Source organism: Cricetulus griseus, chromosome 3, assembly GCF_003668045.3.
Source record: "Cricetulus griseus strain 17A/GY chromosome 3, alternate assembly CriGri-PICRH-1.0, whole genome shotgun sequence".
NCBI lineage: Eukaryota > Metazoa > Chordata > Mammalia > Rodentia > Cricetidae > Cricetulus > Cricetulus griseus.
This window is the reverse complement of record NC_048596.1, coordinates 120,602,321-120,624,401: the sequence shown is the minus strand read 5'-3', so window position 1 is coordinate 120,624,401 and position 22,081 is coordinate 120,602,321. Positions and strand designations below refer to the sequence as shown.

General features: G+C 36.9%; 1 protein-coding gene across 1 annotated transcript in view; it reads left to right on the top strand.

The window, feature by feature from the left end:
• Nucleotides 1-22,081, top strand: part of Agbl1 (ATP/GTP binding protein like 1) — a 744,973-nt gene that overhangs the window by 499,306 nt on the left and 223,586 nt on the right. Inside the window, exon 22 of the mRNA XM_035441643.1 lies at nt 12,340-12,497. Coding sequence (XP_035297534.1) covers nt 12,340-12,497 — 158 coding nt within the window. The remainder of the gene's footprint in view (nt 1-12,339; nt 12,498-22,081) is intronic.

Below are 22,081 nucleotides of genomic sequence, written 5' to 3'. Positions count from 1 at the left end.
CCAGATCTTCCAAAGCTTTTGAGAGACAAGTATATGAAGGTTGCATTGGCAGGGCGCAAGGATTCGTTTCATCATTGTGTTGTTCCCTATCTATATAACTTTGCACACAGCACAGCCAGTTTATATATCTGTGGAACAGAAAAATAAGCTTGCTTAAATTCTAGGCTATTTAAAGATACAGCATCTGCCTCACAATTACCATTGGCTTTGTGGTTCATAAAGACATGAAAGACACTCACAGATAGCTTTGCTGTCTTCTGTGTGGTCATTCATGGACAATTTCACCAATAAAAGACTCAGTAAGTCCAACATAGAAATGAGGGACATTTTTGAAATCCAGCTCACACCTTGTGTCCTGCTGGTCCAGTGAATATATGGTGTTTTTTTTCCAGTTACTAAGGAAACAGTTGTCAGTAATGGAAGAGGAAGCTTGGGCTGAAAGGATGGGCACTGAGGGTGGGGGTTGTGTATAGAAGAACCCATCAGAGAGAGTCTGGCAGAGACACCAACACGCTCCATGATTGATTCAGTCCCCAGCATGAGAGCATTAGAGTCCATTTGATGGAGTCGATATACGGGGATACCATAGAGCCTATCCACAAGCCTCTCTCTTTCTTCCCTGCTACTTATTAGAATTCTCAGCTCTGCATAACCTGTATTGGCCCAGTTCTACCTTCTCTTCTGGGTGCATGGCAAGGTATGGATTCACAAACTGAATTCCAGTTCACAGCCTTCTCGGGAGAGGTGGCTGAGAAGTATAGAGCTCTACTGCACTTGCAGACAATCCAAGTTCAGTTCCCAATATCCATGTTGGGCAGTTCACAGACACATGTAATTCCACCTCCATAGAGGTCCAACACATTTAGCCTCTGTGGGTATCTGAGCTCACAAGTATATACACATACACAGAAACATACATTTACTAAATTAAAACAATAAAAGTAAGTCTTACAAAATTCTTCAAAATCACTGTCTCTCATCCCACTTGCATTTTATAAAGGTTTTGATTATGTTTCTAGGAAAAATACCAAAGAAATAGGTTGTTTCCTAGCTACAATTAGACATAAGTTTCAAGACTCTTACACCATAACAAAAATAATGAAAGCCCAGAATGGAATTCTAAAGGCTACCAGGAAGTATTCACAAGGGAAATGGAGGCTTAAGAAACTGTGTATGTAAAAGAAATATGAACTAGATTAACACTGAGATTCCATCTCACACCAGTCACAATGACAGTCATTCAGAAAATAACAGATGCTAGTGAGGATATAGGCAAAGGGGGATTTTTGTACACTGCTGATGAGAATGTAACTTACTCCACCTACTATGGGAAGAAATACAGAGATTTCATTAAAAACTGGAAATAGATCCATCATATGACCCAGGTCTGCACTTCTAGGTATTTACTCAAAGGAAACCAAGTCAATGTGTCAGAGACACCTGATGTCAATTTCTATTGTAGCACAATTCACAGAAGCTAAGTTATGGAACCAATTTTGTGTGTGTGTGTGTGTGTAGTAAACGTCATAGTGAAACTATCTAGAGGAGTGAAAGGGACCAATGAGAAACATGAAGAAGAGTTCAAGGGATGCGTGGGAGAGATTATGGCTAAAGTACTTTACACACCTATATGGAAATTTCTTTATAAAGCTCCATACTACATAAAATGAATATACTCCAATAAAACCCTATAGATTTCTTCACACATTTTCCCTTTCTTTTTGTTCCCATTAAATGTTTAAATTAAAACAGTTGAATCCCAAAAACATTCAAAAAATTTTAGATTTAATTTCATCGATAAATTTGAAATTTTCTTTTATGAAATATCAATTCAAATACACTACTTTTTTAAACTAGATGCATTGCTTGAGGAAGTTTGAGTAGCAAGGAGTTATTTTTCACGATTAGAAAACAATAAAGAAAATGCTCTAAGAAAATATAATAGAGTTATGCCAATTCACCATGTGAAGCTATCCTGTGTCTCAGAACACAGAGGTCACTAAAAAGTTTTGTGAAATTCTGTCTTCTGGACCTCATATGCCTGCTGGACACATGAGCTTATAACACCTGATTGTAATTAATTTGTTTGCATAAGATCAAGCCAGTTAAAATTCCAGCATGGATGTAGGATAAGCATGTGAGTTCTATCCTGGCTGAAGTGTTGATGGCAGTTAGTGGTTACTGGGGGAGGAAGTCACTCTTCTTTGGAGATGTGGTCTCTGGTAGATTGCTCACTCCCCTGGGATTTATCCATAACCTTGCACATATAGTGTCTACTAACTGGAATCAATGGATTTTTATTAAAACAAAAACAAAAACAAATGAAAGAAACGTCTTGAAGGTGGGAGGGAGATGTGTTGGTGATGTCTATGGGGAAATGGAGGTGGGGGGAGGAGTTAGGCATTAGTCTGACCAAGATACATTATATATATGTATGAAAATCTAAAATAACGTTTTAAATAAAATTGAGAAATAATCATAAAGTGAAAGACAGTGAAAACCTTAAATGCACAATCATACATTATTGTCTAAGTAACCATGAGTGCCTTTATATCTCAAAGTATTCTAGTTAGGTGATATCACAGACACATTCATGGAATAGTATTGAAACACAGTAAGTTGATCATTTCCTTGAAATTACTTTCTGGACTTGGAATTCTGAAGACTTTTTGGATTATATACCTACCTGGTCCTTTGTGGATGCAGTGATGTGTATTTCCACTGGTGATGAGATCAAATGGGTTTTCACCTTTATACCATCTGGGTGTGATGATAAAGCTCTAGTCTTTAGTTTTTAAAGCTTTCAGATTTCAAGCCCTCATCTTAATAATGAAAGCAGGAGGAGTTTATCGTTGGACCAAGATTTTTCCTTTAAGTGTTATGACTAATTCCTTCTGTTTTTGCATCCTTGTAGAACTTACCTTGACTATGTAGATCCTTTGTACTATGCAAGCACTTTCCTGCTTTGCATATTCATTACTCTGCCTGCCATATTTTTCATCAATTCCATCATGTTTAATGATGAGCATACCTCTGGAATATCAAAGGTTTGCCTTGAGATCATTGCAATAAGGCCATCATTGCAATGAGTGATAAGTGGATAACACAAAAAGTTCTGTGTCATTCATACTCTTTCCTGCCAGCTGCCTGGATGCCACTGCCGCTTCAGCCCCCAAATAACACATGAGACACTATATTAATTATAATTCTGTTGGCCATGGACTAGAGCTTCTTATTGGCTATCTGCGTCTTAATTACTAACCTGTTTCTATGTCTAACTATTTCCACGTGGTCTTATCTTACCTGAGAAATGTCTGGAGACATGTTACTCCTCTGGTGTCCTACATGATGACTGACTGTGCCTACATTCCCCAGAATCCTTGACCTCGCCTAGTCCTTATCATGCTTCCTATTGGCCAACAGTGCTTTATTCATCAACCAGTAAGACAGAAGAACATTCCCCATCAGTTCAGTGTCCAGTGGATATATATATATATATATATATATATATATATATATATATAAAACTGTTTATTGCTAAGAGTTCCAATCATTATCCATTATCTCACCTGTTGGATAAATGATACAAGTAGGCTTGTTGATGCATAGTTGTTGTCACCTTTTAATTTGTACACAAACAAAAAAGCACAATGTTTGCAGAGTGCAGTAGAGGACAATATGATAAAATGAAGCATGCCTATTTTAAAGTGTATAACTGGATTTTCCTATCTGTGAATGAAAATTCATTAATTTTTAGGTGTTCTATCAAAGTACTTCTGGGATCAGGATTTTTGCTGTGTGCTCTTCTGAAATAGAATTAGTTTGTCACCACTGAAAAGCCATCTATTGGCATTTCGATTTCCTATGTTTCTGTAGACCAATAATGAAGAGAATTGATGTTGTATGGTTCTGCTTTGCTTTCCCGAAATTCACTGTGGTAATCCATTTGTTTAAATAATCCTTGTTAGCTCTTGGTAAAGAGCAAGAATGCATCATGTAAGTCTTGGATGGTTGTTACTAAGTCTATACTCAGATATTGCATAGCTAGAATGCTATTGTGAATGAACTTTTTATTATACCTAATAATTTAGTTTGCTGTTTCAAAGAAAAAAGTTGATTTTCATGTATTTAATTTGTAGCCTTGTCTACTTACTCAGTTCTTTATGTGTGTCTAACACATTCTGTGCTCTATTTGCTTATTTTGACTTACATTAGTATATGATCAGTCTTCAAACAATAACAGGATTCCTTCCTTCCTAGTATGTATGGCTCATTTTTCTTATTGGATTTTCTGGAACTTTTCAAATAATGGTAAATAACAGTATTGAGAACAGGGTATAATTTAGACCATAGCTTTAATAAGAGCAATGTTATAGCTCTTGCTTTCATATAGCATTACCTTTATCATTAATAATGATGAAGACTTTTCTAATGTGCATGGGCTAAGTTACACATACACCACCATATAACCCATCCCCACAGAAACAGGGAGACAGAGAGAAAGAATTGTCTCAGAAGCTTAATATGCTATAAATCACCTTATTTCCATTCTACATAGGAGGAAACTAAGGCACTAGAATGTCAAATGACCTCCTTCAAACCACACAGATAGACATGGTAGTCCTGGGAGTGAAACTCTCTGTGTTCAGGTCTTAATTCGCATGTCATGCACAGTGCTTTCCTGGGGCTCACATGTTGCAACTTTCATCAGGAATTAATGAACCTGTCCTGAGTTTCTTCTTTCTTCTCTGTTAATTTCTTGTTGTGTCAAAATATATTTTAGTGACATTCCTAATGATACTACTATCTCATTTAAAAGATGCTCTCTGGGTCACATTATATAATTTTTGCATAGGATTACTTTAATTTGGTATGCAAATGTTTATATATGCATGCTTCCATATTTTATCTATCATGTATCTAATTATCTGTCTATCATCTCTCCCTATCTATCATTTATATATATCATTTGTATATTACCTATCATCTACCATCTGACCATCACCAATGTTCATTTCAGTAATTCCAGTCATTCACTGTTTCACAAAGTTGTACATAGATGGATCTCTGTCATTGTTTTCCTTTCTGGAATGGGCAGATATTGGGTAATTTCTCCCTCATACAACAGCATGTATGAACTTTTTTGGAGAAATGGTAATTTTTGACCTCTATGAAAATCTGTACATCTTGCTTTAGGCTTTAGTGTTTAGTGGTGTGAGCAGTCTTGGGTTACTTGATTTGGTTTCTCTTATCCATCCCAATACTTTTCATGTCATGCCCTCTTGTTAATTGTATATCATGTATTTAGCAATTGTGCTTGATCTTTGGCTTAGTTAATATTTGGAAAAGAGGCAGATAATCACTGTTGTCTCTCTTCCTTTCCTCTTACTGACTTCTGTTAGAGTCAAAAATCTGTCTGAGTCTGAAATAAACGTAGCCAAGAAGCTGAGGTTGGAGAGGATATGGACAATAGAGAGAACCTACTGTTGGGTTTCAGGGAAATTGATGTGATATCCAATGCCTTCTACACATTTATCCTTATACCTACAGAGTAGCACAGCTCTCCTGCTCATCAAAGAAGCATCTTTCTGTGGTAGATAGAGGTTATTTCAGAGGACAACTAGTCAAAGTGCAGAAAATAAGTAGCTATGTTTAATCTCTCATGAGGCATCTATAACATAATCCCTATGACCAAGGCTCATGGAACATTATGAAAGAGAGGGCTCAAAACCTCTAGTTGAGAAACTACTGACAGTAAATGGCTGCTAAGGGAGTGTGAATCCGATTTCGTCAGGGATGAGTCCTGTGTGTGTGTGTGTGTGTGTGTGTGTGTGCATGCGCGCGCGTGTGTGCGTGTGCACACATATTTATCATATGTGTCTGTGTACATGTAAATACATGGGTGTACATGCATAATAGACATCATGTATAACGACAATAGAATAAGAGTACATAGATTCAAGTAAGGAAAGAAGTGTGAGACATAGGAGTAGGAGCGAGAAAGGGGTAGATATGATAAAAATGTACTGTTCTTAATGAATTATTTTAAGAAAATAAAGAAAATCATTAGGGTAACATCACTCTTCCTTCATCTGTACTAAATACTTATTTAACCATTTTACCCATCCTTCTTTTAAAATATTGGATAAAATCATTAAGTTTTCTCTGTAATGGATTTTTATATCTGACAGCAGTCTGTTAACCCTTTTCCTTACATATCTGCTTTTAACTTTGTAATCCCATCTTCCATCTCCACACTGTATTCTTCCTAATTTCTAATTACAAACCTTCCATTCTTTTTATTTATTCTCAGTGAAATATACTCTTGGTTCATTCTCAGAACATAAACAGGAAATTTCCCAGCTACTTACTTTGATAGTAAATCTATTTCATTATAAAACATGTGCTTTGCACCTTGAAAATGTTTTTTTTTTACTTTAGCTCCAACATTTCTTACTAAAATACTATCTTGCCTATGTATATAGTCACAAGGGTGTTCAATGATGCCAAGTTATTTTTAAAATGAGACTTTTCTAGAGGTTTTCAGGGGTGAACACCAATTCTTGTCTTGGACTTTTTGGCAAAAGTTGAAGACCAGTCATGGTTTGAGGGTTGACTTGAAACTAGAGAACATCACATGAAGCCAGGACCATGAGATAACAACATTCATCAATAAAAAGTAAAACTATAATCTATGAAGGGATAAAGTAGGGATATTCAATGGGCTTGAGGATAGAGAAGGCAAGCTTCCGTTTGTCTTCTGTTCTTCAAATTGGTTTGAATTCAAAATTCACAGTAGAGTATATAAAGGACATAATTTTAAAATGTGAGCTATAAGCCAGGTGATGGTGGTATATGCCTTTAGTCCCAGCACTCAGGAGACAGAGGCAGGTGGATCTATGTGAGTTCAAAGCCATCCTGGTCTACAAAGTGATTTCCAGGGCAGGTTCCAAGGGTACACAGAGAAACCCTGTCTCAAAAAAACAACAACAAAGGAATCGATAGTAACATTCTCTGGGTCCTGTTCCTAAGTATGTAAGGCAGAAAATCATAATTTCTAACTGGAGAAGAACACATTAATGCAAACTTTCAAAAGAGTTCTTCCAAGTTCAAAAGATAAGAACTTAGAATTTAGTTTGAGGCAGGACCAAGGTCCTCCCTGCTATATGTAAGATGAGCAAGTTATCCCTCCAAGGAGAATGGGCTCCAAAAAGCCAGTTCAAGCACTAGGGATAAATCCTGGTTCTGCTGCCAGTAGTCTCTCAGACTTCCCAAGCCAAACAACTGTCACCCACATTCAGAGAGCCTGGAGGTGTGGGAGGAAGGTGTAGAAGGTGTGGAGAGCAAGAGGAGGGGAGTGGGAACTGCAATTGGTGTGTAAAATGAGAAAAGATTGTAAAAGAAAAAACAACATGAACAAAAGAGAAAAAGAATTATATAGCAAGTTATATAGCAAGATGTTCATCAAGATAAAAAAACTTAGATTTTCAAAGATAAACAACAGAGCAAAAATTCTACTTTAGTACTCTATAGAAGAAAAATGGAACTAATAAGCAATGCCTAAGCTGACTGCATAGGATAAGGAAAAGCAACATAAAGTAAGAGTTTTAGAAACAGTTTTTAATGCATTGACAAGAAGATTCAATACAGTAAGAGCATTAGCAAGAAAATTCAATATGGTTGGAGACAGAATCATGGAAGTGGAATTCTTATCAAAATGTAACCAGAAATCATCATAATGAAATAGAAAAATGGAAATCTGTTATTAAGGATCAAGTCATATAAAGGGTGGGGTAAAATGAATAACATAAATTTACTAGTCACTTAAAAAAACAAAAAGGACAGTGGAGAGGCAATGCTCAAAAAACTAACAGATGTTATTTTTCTAGAATTGTTGAAAGACCAGTTACAGTGTCAATGAATTCCAAATGAAAGAAATGAAAAGTCTAAATTTTCATAAGAATAGCTAGGATTTACAAATCTTCCAAAAAGTCTGAAGAAACTTTATCTTTCATCTAGAGATGAAACACAGCATTTTTCATAATCATTTTATGAAGCAGAATTCTCTTGAAAATTTTGTATGCAAACATATTCAAGACATAACTCTCTTCTAAACATCCATGTTTTACTGGAAAATGAAGACTGAGAGTGTTTGGAGCCCAGGAATCCAAGTAACCACTTCTCTTCACTGTTAACTCTTTATAAATTGCATAATTTGTGTCTGGCTTTATTTTATCATTAAACCATGAACATTTTCCATATTGCTAAATGGTTGTTATAATTATCATTTTAATGGCTCCATTACATCCTATCAGATTTATTCCATTATCATTTCCTTAGTCATTCCTTCTTTATTAGACATTTAGGTTTTATTTCCCTCAAATTTTGATTATTACATATAACACCAGCATAATTTACATTTTTATGCATATAGTTTCATTTTTATTTTCAATCAGTTCATTAGGAATAGTTCCCTGAAGTGACATTATCATGTCAAATATTATTGAGTAATTTCCCTAAAGGTATGAATCAATTTACATTCCAATAGACATTTTGATATCTAGCAGCCTTTGGCATAAAGGGAGGTCAGAAATATTATAAACTTAAATATATATGCACTAATTTGCTTGGTGTAAATGGCAGTTCTATTTAAAAGAAACTGAACATTTTCCCACATGTGTTTATTTTAGTAATTATTTTTTCTCTGTTTTATTCTAGCCTTTCTGCTATTTAAACCTATGTTTCTTATACTTCCTTTTGGTCTTACTCATAAATAACAAATATTGTTTGTGGGACAGGGACTACCATATAAGATATTTGATGGTTGCAGTGAAGTATATTTACTGCTGATATGAATATTCACTCGTATATTTTAGCAGCATTATTACCAAAATGTCAAGGTAGCACACACAATTGTGTCACCCACCTTTACCCTCCTGGCTCTTATTCTCCTCTTTTACAGAGGTTGAACAAGCTGAAAGTTTTATATAGATTGTTAAAAAAAAAAAAAAACTGCAAGTGGCTCTATGACACAGTTCTGTTGGGGAAAATTTAAACAAAACATTGGATGGTTTCTCCCCATTATTTACACTTCTCCTGTGGATGATGTGGTGAATGGAGATCCAGTAGCCATTTTTCAATCATAAGAAAATCAGAAGAAAGGCAGATGATACACCCATGACTTTAGATGTTGAAATAATGCCATGAGTCTTCTACTGCACCCTGCATTTACATACTATGCAAAGCAAAATCTCATTGGCTTAAGGGAATATAGCCTGACTTTGTTATTGTCTCTGGAGCGGTTAATGACCTGTTAGGGGAAAAAAGTTGGTTTTCTGTTTTATTGGCTCTTACTTTCAAACTAATGTAACTACAGCTTTATTTATACACTCACTACTGTGAGACCACTGTTAAAACCAATGTAGAGGTCAAACATGTCTCACACATCACACCCAGAAAGAAGTAGTTCTTCTTGAGCAAAAATATGAATATTTTAATGTTCATGAGTTGTGAAAAACAGGAGATCATAATTTGAAGGCACTCATGAATCCCTATCCAGGGAAGTCGAGGTCCACGTTACAAGTGCAATGTGTATTTAATGGACAACCTGAAAAGGTCTCCTTACCTTTGCTCAGGAAGGGGACTTGTTTGTTCTTTTATTAGGCATTAACAGTGTACCATGGATGGGTGTGTGTTCAAGTAAGAGAGAGATGCTACACAGTGTTTTCCTTCAAGGTTTATTTCCACACCAGAACTTGAATGTGAGAAAGAAATCATTCATATAAGCAAATATTATTAATACTGTGTGAGAGTGAAAAGAAAAATAAAATAGGAAAGAAAAAAATCAATAGGAGACAGCAAAATGAAAGCGCAGACTCACCCAAGTCTACTCAGCCAATAAAGTGATATGAGTTCCTTTAGGAGTTTTCTGCACTAGTGTTTTTATGATGCCAAGTGCTTCCTGGAATAAGTGGGGGCTGGACTGGGGATAGAAGCTATTTTCATGTTATAAATGCTATCACTTCAGCTACAACATATAGAAGTGTACTGGTGTGATGGAGAGGTCCCTAGCCCATCAATACTACACATGCTAGTAGATGTGTTTCTATGGTGCTCATCAGGTTATATGTGTAGCTAGAGGCTGAAATGTGTACAGTGTTCTCCAAGGTCCAGAAGGCTGGTGTTTTCCTTCTTGTTCTTCTAGTAGACCTTCCTACTGGACATGGGGCAGGTAACTGGATAGATGTGACCTTCATTTCCTTTCCTCTGACCAGTCAAGTCATTCTTCAAGGAAAATGAGAGTCTATACAAGACTGGGCAGAGTCAGACCTAAGAACTTCAGCACACAGAAAGGGACCCTGGGGTTTTTCTCACACTTTAAAAAGTGGTCTTTTTTCCCCTGTGGACTAGAGGAGGAAATAAAAGCAATTTGTTCAACATCTGTCTTTGCCTTGTTTTGCGGCTGTTTACAGAGGAACTTGCTTCCTTCAACTCTGATGTAATGTCTCCTTTCTTTAGGAAACAGGTGTCAAAACAAGCAGAAAATCCAATTTTCAAGCAGCTCAAATCAACTTGAGACTCTACCCACAGGGATGCTTTTACCTCAGAAGGCTCCTATGAGGCTTGAGGCTTCCCAATTTCCAGTTTTGTTTTTATTTTGCTTTCCCCCCCCCCTTGGGATACTTATAAGCAATTCTTAACAACCAGTCCTTGCCCTATCTCTGTCATCTAGAATATAGCAGCACTGTGATTCGGATGTAAAATCCTACACTTTCATTTTAATTGACATAATAGTTGTACTTATTTTGGAGAACTGTGCTGTGTGTATATAATGTCTAATGATTAAGCAAAACAATTATCATATCCATCACATCAAATATGTATCATTTTTCTTGTGCTGGTGAGATTCAAAATTGTTTTGTTTGTTTTGAAATATATAATAAACTGTTTGCTATTTAATAATTGTATGCTGTAATGATAATGTACTATAATATAATACATTGAATGAAACCAGTTATTTTGTACAATTAGTGTATTCTAGTAAAATGAGTGATATGATCATGTGCACTTTATTAATCAATTATTAAGTATTTTTGTTTAGATGAAATATGTAGGACCCATGGCTACTCTGAACTCTATCACATCAAACCTCATTTGTAGGAAAGATAATATGAGCTAATTTCTATTTGTATTTCAGGGACTCTGGAATATTATAGAGAATTTATAATTCTGTAGGTCTCTAGAGGGGAGGATCATGATCCCATTTTACAGATAAGGAAATGAAGGCTAATAAAGTTCCAACACCCCACATGACACCACCGAAAATAGTGAAACTATGATTTAAGTCCAATTCTGATATGAATTTTTAAAAACATGCTTTCTACCTTGCTGCGTAACAATCTGTCTGTGTTTGTATATAGAATTTCACATGTTGTGGTGGAGGCAGAATTCCCTTGCTTGTCTTTGTTACTTGCTAGCTACAAAACCTTGGTTAAGTCCTTAGGTTTATTGTATCTGAATCTCCTTATTGTGGATTAGAGAAAATAATTACCTTGTAGGACTTGGTAAGGAAATACCAACACCATGTCTATGAGTCTCTAAAATGCTCAGACCACTTACTGGCATCAGGTAGATGATCAAAAGTTTTTATCAGTGGCTGTAAATTGTCCAGTTCTCTACCATCCTCTCTTCCTCTTTCTCAGTGAGGATTTGTGAGGGTTTTATTCTATAGTGCAGGCTAGTCTGGAACTCTTAATCCTCCTGCTTCAGCCTCCCAAGGCAAGTATATCTCCCCCCCCCCCGTCACTGTGCTCATCTCTACGTCCTGAACTAGCCTTAGAGTGCTGGGCTTGAGTTTGATTTTTGTGCATTACCTTGGCAGAAGAAAAAAATCATTTCAGGGAAGTATGATTTATTTTGCAGTTTCAGTACTAATATGTGAAGGATTTTTCTCCCTTCTTTACCATTATTTGATAAGAATAGGGGCAAATGATGTAGTTCTTAACAAAATTGTTAAATAATAAATCTTTGTTTTCATGGTAAACTCTTCTTCAAAATACAGATGGAAACTGTGGACTTCAGTGCAATGGGGTGGGGAGGTAAAATGGTCATGTGCCACCCATGTTCTCTATCATCCCCTGGAACTATCCTGTGGGAAAAGGAAGAATGTTCATGCAACACAGATTGAGGAAAGTCAACATTGAAAAGTGACTGACAGACACTATTAATCCTCAATTTCTGCGACAAACATGTGTCTAGAGTTCTTCTTCGTAATCTGAAAATACCACTATTCAATTTCCACTGAGTAGTCACTGTTGATTATTTTTGTTTAACTGGCAGGGTCTACAGTTTGGTACCAGTGAACTGGAAGAAATGGGAGCCATGTTCTGCTTGGGCCTCCTCATTTTGGAACTGAAATCTGCAAGTTGTAGCCATAAGCTCTTGGCTCGAGCTACAACTCTGCTGAATGCAGATATTCTGGACCACTACCTCCAGCGGTAAGATGCTTAAGGGGGAATCAGAGATGTTTCAGGTATATCTCATACAAGCATCCTGGTGAAGCAGATCAATGAGTCCTTGACAGACAGAAAATAAGGATGAACTGCCAAGTGATGGTAGGCTCAACTGTACTGTGAGGAAAGCCCAACTTGGAGCTTCACAGATATTGAAAAAGTCGAAAGGTTGCCCCATGTAAACACATGTGTAGATATAAAACTTTAATATTTATAAATATATATAATTATTATGTATTGCTTATGATAATGTAGCTGAATCTTGGTGCCACAGACTTGTACATGAGGAGACTCTTTGCTTTATATATGTAACCTTCCTGAGCTATTGCTCAATATAAAAATGTCTCATTGCCAATATCTAGATGTGTCTCTTTCTTAAACCATATCATACTGGAATAGGATATGATTTATCATTTGTCCAGAAAAACTAACACACATGGAAGGGAATGACTGGATATCTGAGAAATGGACAGCATAAGGAGTCAAGGAATTGAGAACCATTATCCAAATGAGCTTTCTGATGCACTTTCCTGCGGAGAAATACTTTAGTCCTGACCAGAATAAGTTCAGGGACAAGAAAGGAAAAAAAAATAATGACACACAAAAGAAGACAGGACCATGAGGCATCAGAAGTTCCAAAGAGTTTAAGTCACAGTCTGTACTTTGAGCAATGGGGCCGATGGGGGATTCTCTGTATGCTGGTAAATGAGGGAGTGATATAGCTATGCACTTTGCCTCCCAAAGCAAAGGCAGAAGTATTAATATGGGGAAGCCTCTTATTTCCAGCTAAATTTCATTAGTTTTCTACATGTCACTATTAAATTGCTCTTTCTCTGTGGCTTCTTACCAAATGGCCAGTCAAGCCTAAAAAGATCTAGTAGTGTACATTAATACAACTTTGGAAGACCTCCATTTCTCTATGACTTAATTACCTAAACACAGTAATTAACTTGCTCATCACAGAGCAATATAGATCTCAGATGACAGAGGCTTAAGTAAATCCAGCCCCCAATCCCCGGAGATACTGCTACCCTTTGCTTTGGTTCGGGCATCACAGCTATTTCCATCTGCCCCTGATTCTTTCAGTATGCCTCAGCACCCAAATGTTTGGCCGGTTTGACATTGTCTCAGAGTTTTCAGACTCCCCCTCTGACAGCAAGTGTATCCACTTGCCTGCACTTGTATTTCCATTTGTCATCACCATTTCCTTTGCTGAGCATTCTAGGGAGAGGTGGGTGGATGAATTTCCTTCCTTACCTTTCTCTCCCCTTCATCCTCAGCTGCTCGTTGAGGGAAGATTGAGCAGAACTGGCATTGCTTGCTTTCCCTGAATTGATTGTGCCCGTCTGTTTGATCCAATGCAGTAAGGATTAGTTGGCTGTAAATGAGAACAAGAAGAAATCCATCAAAGAAATGTCTTTTCTAATTCAAGTCTAAAGAATTCAGTGTCAGGCTTCAAATACAATGGCTGCTATGTGGGTTGTCATAAGAAGGTAGCTGTCATATATACCCCATACCATTGACTATCAGTATTCAGCTGCTACCAGTCCAAGGATACTCAAGTTAGACATTAGCCTTTGACCTCTGCCTCTTTTTAGACTGACTCAACAACTTAAGGGTATAGGATGCCTGAACAAAGGATGTGAGTAACATACTTGTTTGGTAGTATATTTGAATTAAATTTGATAGATGTGTTTGTTAGATAACAAACCATTTCAAACAGTTTTTTTTTTTTTTGGTGGTTGTTTTTGTTTTGTTTTGTTTTGTTTTTTACTTTTGGTTTTTTGAGACAAGATTTCTCTGTGGCTTTGGAGCCTATTCTGGCACTTGTTCTATAGACCAGTCTGTCCTCAAACTCACAGAGATTTGCCTGCTTCTGCCTCCCAAGTGCTGGGATTAAAGGAATGTGCCACCACTGCACAGCTTGTGTCACCAGTTTTATTTTTAGCCAAAATATCTGTTATATTATGTAGCCATTGACCAAAACAGACTTTGGTCCCTGCTCAAAGGGCATGATGACTACATGACTCAAGGAAAATCAACCTGAAAATTTCTTAGCTTCAAAATATCCCAGGGGACAAATCCGTACACAATAAAGTATGATGAAAGGGCAAGTGATAAAATCTGTTGGTGTGAAGTGAGTAACAGGATGTTCCAGTTATACTTGGTTAATTTCTATCTGGTGAGTAGAGGTAAATCAAGACAAATTATAATTATATTTGATAAAAATTACTAAAACAACACACACACAAATAGAGTTTTTTGTTGTTGTTGTTGTTGTTGCTGGCCAATTACTACTGGGTGTGGGCCCTGCCTTGCACTGTGGTTGCAATATCAAGTAACACTCCATTGGAGAAACTGATTTTCCATTTCCCAGCAGGTATCAATTGCACATAGCTTCTTGGATAGAGTTGGGTTTTTGTGGGCACTTAAGTTTCTCAGTGCTGGGATTCTGTCTGGTTTGAAAAAGTACAAAAAAAGGGAAAAGGAAAGAAAAGAAGAGCAAGAAAGAAAGAAATACATGTATCAACAGAACAAATCCTAAGAATTCACCCAGAACCAGGACTTTATGCAAATACCAAATATACAATTAATGCTTGTCAACAGCTCTCCATATGTTTTTTTTTTTATGTGCATGTAGGCATGTAGGTATGTACACCCTGAACATGCATGCAGACACCAGAGGAGTACATTTGATAACCCTTATTCTCTTGAGACAGGGTCTCAGAATGGACTTGTCTGGCAACTGGACTGCTCCAGGGATCCTTCCATCTCTGTCCCCCACTGTTTGGACATTTAGGCCACACCCATCTTTTTACATGGGTACTGGGGATTTGAACGCAAGTAAAGATGCAGGCACAGCAAATGCTCTTAGCCACTAAGCCATATCCCTAACCTCTCTTAGTATGTTTCAAAGAGATCTGAGCCAAACTTCCCACACCATCTCTTCCATGGCTATGATAGTGTTTCCATCATCCTTTACAAAGACTTTGTTGTCATGTTGTAAGAATGAAAAAAAAAAAAAGAAATTATGCTCTTTCCAAATGTTTGCCTTAAAGAAATGCAAGCAGATGGCATTTGAGCCTCCAGCTTTCTCAAATACATTAACCCCTGGGGACTGACCTGCAGGGAAGAGAATGTGTGGCTGTACACATGGAAGCCATGTTTTCTGACAATAGGTTTCATGCCTCATTTGCCATAAAAACAATTAGAAGGCCATCAGACTCACAGAGCAACTTGCTATCTTTCAGGAGTAGAGAAGAGGAAACAGTGAAGTAAAATGCATGTGCTCTTTGCTTTCTGTTTTCTTATGTCCTCTTCCTCCCAGTTGTTTATTTTGAAAAATAAATGTCTGCTGACTCCTCAAAGCATCTTTTGATCTTCCTTCCTTTCTCCTCCCTCTCAATCTTCTCCCTGGAAATAACCCTGTGCAGTGCAGGGACAGTGCAGTTCATCCCCTGTGACAGGTCTTTTGCAAAGTCATTTAACAGTTTTGCCAAGTCAGCTGCTGTTCATCTGGATTTGTGTCCCTCCACTGCCTCTTGATCTTCTCAGCTGAGCAACCCTATCTCCATGTGTCCCTCCATTAATAACAGAGGAGTGCTCTGTGCCTTCATAGCCGCTCGATGACTCTCTAACTCATAGGTTCTCCAAATCACAAAAGGCCTCTTTGGTCTGACTCTGCTTAGCACTTACACAGAGCAAATTTGTTTGTTTCTTTACTTTGATGGGACAAACAAAAACCAAGATCTTATGCAGACTGTAGATGAACATGCTGCCTTCCTTTGTGTGTTTGTGGCTTTGTGTGAGGTGGGTGGGTGGGTGCACTTCTGTGTTGGCAGGTACAGACTAGATGTCAATCACAGATCCCATTCATTAGAATGTCATTTTAAATAGCATCTCTCTTTGCCTGGAACTCACCACACAGGCTAGGCTGGCCAGCCAGCAGACCCTAGGAATCTTCCTGTCTCCATCCATCCCCACCCCAACTCACACATTGTGAGAATTATAATCAAGTACCACCATGCCTACCTTTTTAATGTAGATTTTGGGGATTGAACTCAAGTTCTTTTGCTTGCAAGGCAAGTGTTTTTTTTTTTTTTTTTTTTCCACCTGAGCCATCTCCTTAGCCCTAGGAAAAAATTAAATATTAAAAAAGAAATTGATTTTTATTTTCAAAGTATAGTTTTGTTTTATAGAGAGATGACTCAGCACTTAGAATCACTGCTCTTGAAGAGTAATCAGGATCATTTCCCACAACCCACATGGAGGGTTACAATGAACTGTAATCCAGTTTCCAAAGGATTGAAAGCCCCTTCTAGCTTTTGTGGGATCCTGCATGGACATGGTATATGTAAACACACATACACACACACACACACACACACACACACACACACACACACAACACACACAAAAGGAGAGACAGAGAGAAACAGACTGGAGGGAGGGAGGGAAGGGAGGGAGGGAGGGAGGGAGGGAGAGAGAGAAATAGTTTTTGGTCTATGAATCAAAATATCTAATTTGGAAAACACATCCTACCCAACCTTTAGTCATCAAGATGACCCCTGTCAACCTTCACAGTGAATGTGTTAGAAGACCATATAGTTTCTTTCACATATTCTACCATTGTATACTTTTAATCTTTCAGGCTAGGTGGTACTGACATGTCATCCCAGCTACTTGGGAGGCTGAGAGAGAATAATCAAAAGTTCAAACCTACCTGGATTATAAAGAAAGTTAAAGTCCAGCCTGAGCAACTTAATGAGGCTCTGTCTCAAACTAATATGTGAAAAAGAGGACTATGAATGTACCTAAGTAGTCAAGTGCTAGCCTAGAATGCACAGGATCATAGGTTCAATGTTCTATAAATAAGTGTACACATAGCCTACCTTTTTATCACCGATTAGTGATATAACTTTGTTGTATAATATGCTCAAGTGTGTGCACCTAGTATAAGTGGGTTTAAGCCTAATCCATCAGACTTCAGGTTTGTAGCCTTACAATGGACATATCTGATGTTAAAGTACAGCTCCTTAGTATTTGCTTAAGAAAGTGCTCCATGTGTTCCTATACTTAACATCACTGATGAAGTCTCTCCTGCATTTTTAACTGAAATGCTTGACTCCCGGAGATTTTAGCTTGAATTATATTAAAATATAATTGGGCTATTGACTATTGATATCATCATATCCAATACCTGTGTCTATTCATCTGAGTCCTTGATGGACTCCACTGAATATGAGGTGGTCTTTCTGAGCCCTCTTCATGTCATTCTTTAATAAAGCTTTATACATTTTTAACTTTCATCATTGAAAATTTATTATTACCCAGACAGCTGTCATTTTTAAGTTATTATTTTAGTTATATAGGAAAATTCTGCATTAGTTTGAATTTATTTGCAACTTCACTGGTTTTAATAATTATATTTAAAATTGTTTTATGAGTATTTTTCTGGTAGACAAGTACCATTTATAAATTTTGACAGCTTTTCTTACTTCTTTTTCATTGTTCTTTATTCTTTGTCTTTTAAAGAAACATGAGAAATTTTCTATTGATTTATGAAAGTTATTTTTAGTGTATGCATGATGTGTGTGTATTTGTTGAAGTGTGTGCAGGAGTCCATATGTGGAAGTCAGGGGACAACTTTGGGGAGTTATTTTATTTTCCTTCTAGTTATTGATATAAGGTTTCTTTTTTATTCTTCTGTGCTATGCGCTCCAGGGTAGCTCACCCATGGGATCTAGGTGTTTTCCTTGTCTTTGACTCCCATCTCCTATCCTGCTGTAGTATCTCGGAGGATTACAGATCCAAACTACTATATCTGGCATTTTACAGATTCCAAGGATCAAGCTGAGGCCATCAAGCTTGCATGGCCAGTGCTTTTGACTACTCTGAGACATCTTGATGGCTCATGTTTTTGCCTCTCATTTTTAAGATAGAACTTTGTGTAGTCCAGGCTGACTTTGAATATACTGTGTGACTGGTCTTGAATGCCCGATCTTTATTTCAAGTACTGGAACTATAGATACCCACCACCTTATCCAGTCTTTCTTTTTCTTATTGTATGATCTTTATATCCTTTCTTAGATTTTTTTTAAGTTCAAGGAGAATTTTACTAGAGTCTAAAAGAAAATCCCAAAGTGAGCAAGAAGAAAGCAAGCCATGTCCACTTGAGGTTAGCATAGAAGTCAGCCACATTTCAGGCAAGTAGCTGCATGTCAGGGAAGAGAGCTTTAAAGAAAGAGAGAAGCCTAGTGTGCCTGGAAAAGCATGCCTGGGACAAAGATAGGAAGAAGGAAAGGAAAAGTTAGGCTTTTGTGAGTTAGTCCTTAGGCAAGCTGGTAAACCCAACAGTGGCCATCAGGGAAATTACTGTTGCCTGCATTTTTAGAACAGTGTTTAAAGTTGAGAGAGTTCTGTAAACTCATCAGTACAATAACTTAGAGATGATACTAAACACTGAAGAATTAGTTAAAACAGAATGTGGAGATGTGGCTACTTATAGAGCAGTTGTCTAGCCCGTTTAGGCCCTGGCTAATGGCTATTGGTTTGATACTCATGTCCACTGTCTTCTTTATTCATTTTACTCTGTCATAACTAATTCCCTTAAAAAATCATAGTTGTATGATTGCTCCAACAATAGTATTTAGAAAAATTATTTTTTTTCTAATTAGGGGAGTAATTATATTAGTAGATTTTCTGCATTTTTTACACATTGTTAAATTTCTAAGGAAGAGGTTCCTGGTTATTATTTAAATAATATTTTTAAAGAGAAGTGGAAGGTATTTGTTCTTAATTTAGGAGTTGCTGCCTCTATTTGTAATGATGTTAAGTCGGTGATTCATTTGTTTTATCCTATGATACACAGGATTTTAAGTTTCTTCAGATGTATCTGCCCTTTGAATATGTAGACATTGCAAAAAAAGTCCTTTTATTTGACACAAAATTTATTTTCTACCCCATTTATCCTGTCTTCCCTCCCTACCTCCCTGCTTTCCTTTTGTTTTATGATTTAGCCCCCTTTTATGCAATTTGATTTTGAAACCTCAATTTTGGGGACATGTCTCAATTACATGTCCAAGTCTTTAACTTTTTTCACCCAAAGCATTTGGTATCTGATTTCTGAACTCTGTATTTTTTGAACATCTCATTATTTTTCTATTTTCCTCAAATTTATCAAATTCTAGAAATCTGTCCTTTTGGCTGATAGTGGATTTTTTTTAAGTGACTTCACATGTCTGTTTTATTGCAACCATTTCCTTGTCTCTCATCAGTTACCATCTTATTCAAGTTTACAATATAACCAGCCCTCTTTCCGTTTGCATCTGTTTCTTTTCATTTACTATTCCACAGATTTTAATTCTTTTGAATGTCCTTAATATTTAACATCAGACTCCTGAGGTTTGCTGTTTCTGCTGTGGTTAGTCACTGCCCAGATGCCCTGTTACTTCACTATTAAGTAAGGCATTTGTCTCTCACTCTCTCTGTGTGGTTACCCTCCTTCTTAACTGTCTTCCCCTCTTCTTTTTCAACAGTGTCTATCTATGAGTTGTTCAGTCACCAATGTGCCATCAAGTTTTATAAGTTCTCGTACCCAAAAGCTTAGAAGTTCATCAAACTCCTTTTGTGGTGTAGTGAACACAGGGTAGCTGAATGTGGTTCTTTTGTTTTTTTTTAATTTAATTTATTTTTATTAATTTATTTTTACACTCCAATCACAGTTCCCCCTCCCACCTCTCCTCCTACTCCCTTTCTCCTCTCATCTGCTCTTTGGAGAGTGTAAGGCTCTCCTAGGAAGTCTGCGTTTTCCTATGATTGTGACATGTGAAAATAAAGTTGGGGTGATTACACTGGATCTTAAGTAGAGAGGAAAGGGAGATGCTAGTGAAGACTCCCAGGTACAATGATGGCCTATATTGAATAAAACAAACCAGAGTTCCCTGAAAAGTACCATTAAATATACAATGAAGTATCTATTAAATCTATGGGTTTCAAATATCCACTGTTCCCATCAATTCCAAGTTATCCAAATTATGTGGCAATTCTCTTGATACCTCTCTTTAACTGAATTCTGGCACACTGATTCTTATGGTATGTAACATCTCAGATTATTCTTAGCTTTGTTCTATAGCTGCATGCCCATAAATGCTACCTTCTAAGGAAGCATTTGAGTAGAACAAAGATCACCTAGGGATCTTTGGCGATTGTGATGATGAGAAGATGCCCTGAAATGGTGAATGGCTCCTTAATTTGTCAGGAAAATTAACTGAATAGTTAGGAAAAAGTGCCAGGCTTAGACTGGGAAAGCAAGGACACAAACAAAATCCTTGTTACATCAACAGTTAAAGAAAAGCTTTTTTTTTATAGAACTTTATGCTGATTCTTCTATAATAAATAAATTAAAATAATGAAAACTGAGTGTTAGTGTGTCTGTGAGGAAAGAGGTTTAATATCACACAGCTATCTACAAATTGGTTTACTTTCCTCTGGAGAGTAATTTAGCAATTTTCAAGAAGGTCTATAAAAGCCTCTCACTTGATACGGCATTTCTTGCTTGCAGAATATCTCCCAAGAAAATAAACACAACTGGAAACAATATTTTATGAGGTAGATATTTATAGAAAGGATGCTGTATCACCACATAATTTTAAATATCCCAAATTCCTAGTGATAGAGAAAAGAAAGAAAGAGAGGAACATTATTGATAAACTTTCTAGGATACTATAAAACCACAAAAACTATGGGCATTTCAACGTATAGATCAAGTGTTACTATGACCTAGATGATTGAGCATTTTGTAAGTATCAACCTCCTTTCTATAAATGATTATTTATGGCATTGGTTTGCGCTTTTTGTTTACTTACTTGATTAGGGTACATGTGCTGTGGGTGTGGCTCACCTGTACTTGTGTAGTGGGGAGTCAGTGAATGGGCATGCATGTGTGTGTAGGGAGTCCTAGGTTGACATCAGAAGTTGTCCTCATCCTCTCTCTACCATATTCACTGAAGTGACATCTCTTAATCAAGCCCAGAGCTTGTTGATAAAGCTAGTCTAGTTAGCTAACTTGCTCCAGCACAGAACTAGCCCTCTGAATACTGGGATTATACACCCTTGCAGCATTTACACGGGTGTACTGTCTTCATGGTTATATTCGTGATTTAACTGCTGAGCCATCTCCTCAGCCATTACCGTTTCTTTTTCTAAATAAAGAAATTAAGTTTCAGGGGAGTTTAGAAATGTGTCACAATTGAGAATCTTTGGTTTATTATGCTGGATTTTCAATCTATTTCCAACTCTCAGGTTCAAGTTCTTATTCTCTTTTATGTTCAGTCATTCAAAGGATAAGTTAAAAAAGAAAGCATGACAATTAATGTTGTACACACAGTTGTCACTTTAGCACCCTGCAGAAGCACTGATTGAGGTGAGGGGAATGTAAAATGTGTAATTTTAATTAAGTCAGTTTTCTTAATTCATTTTTGCTATGCAATTCCTGACAATATATACTGGGTGTGTATCCATTAGCCTATGCTTGTAAGTTTAAAAACCAAGTGATTGGATTTTGCTTT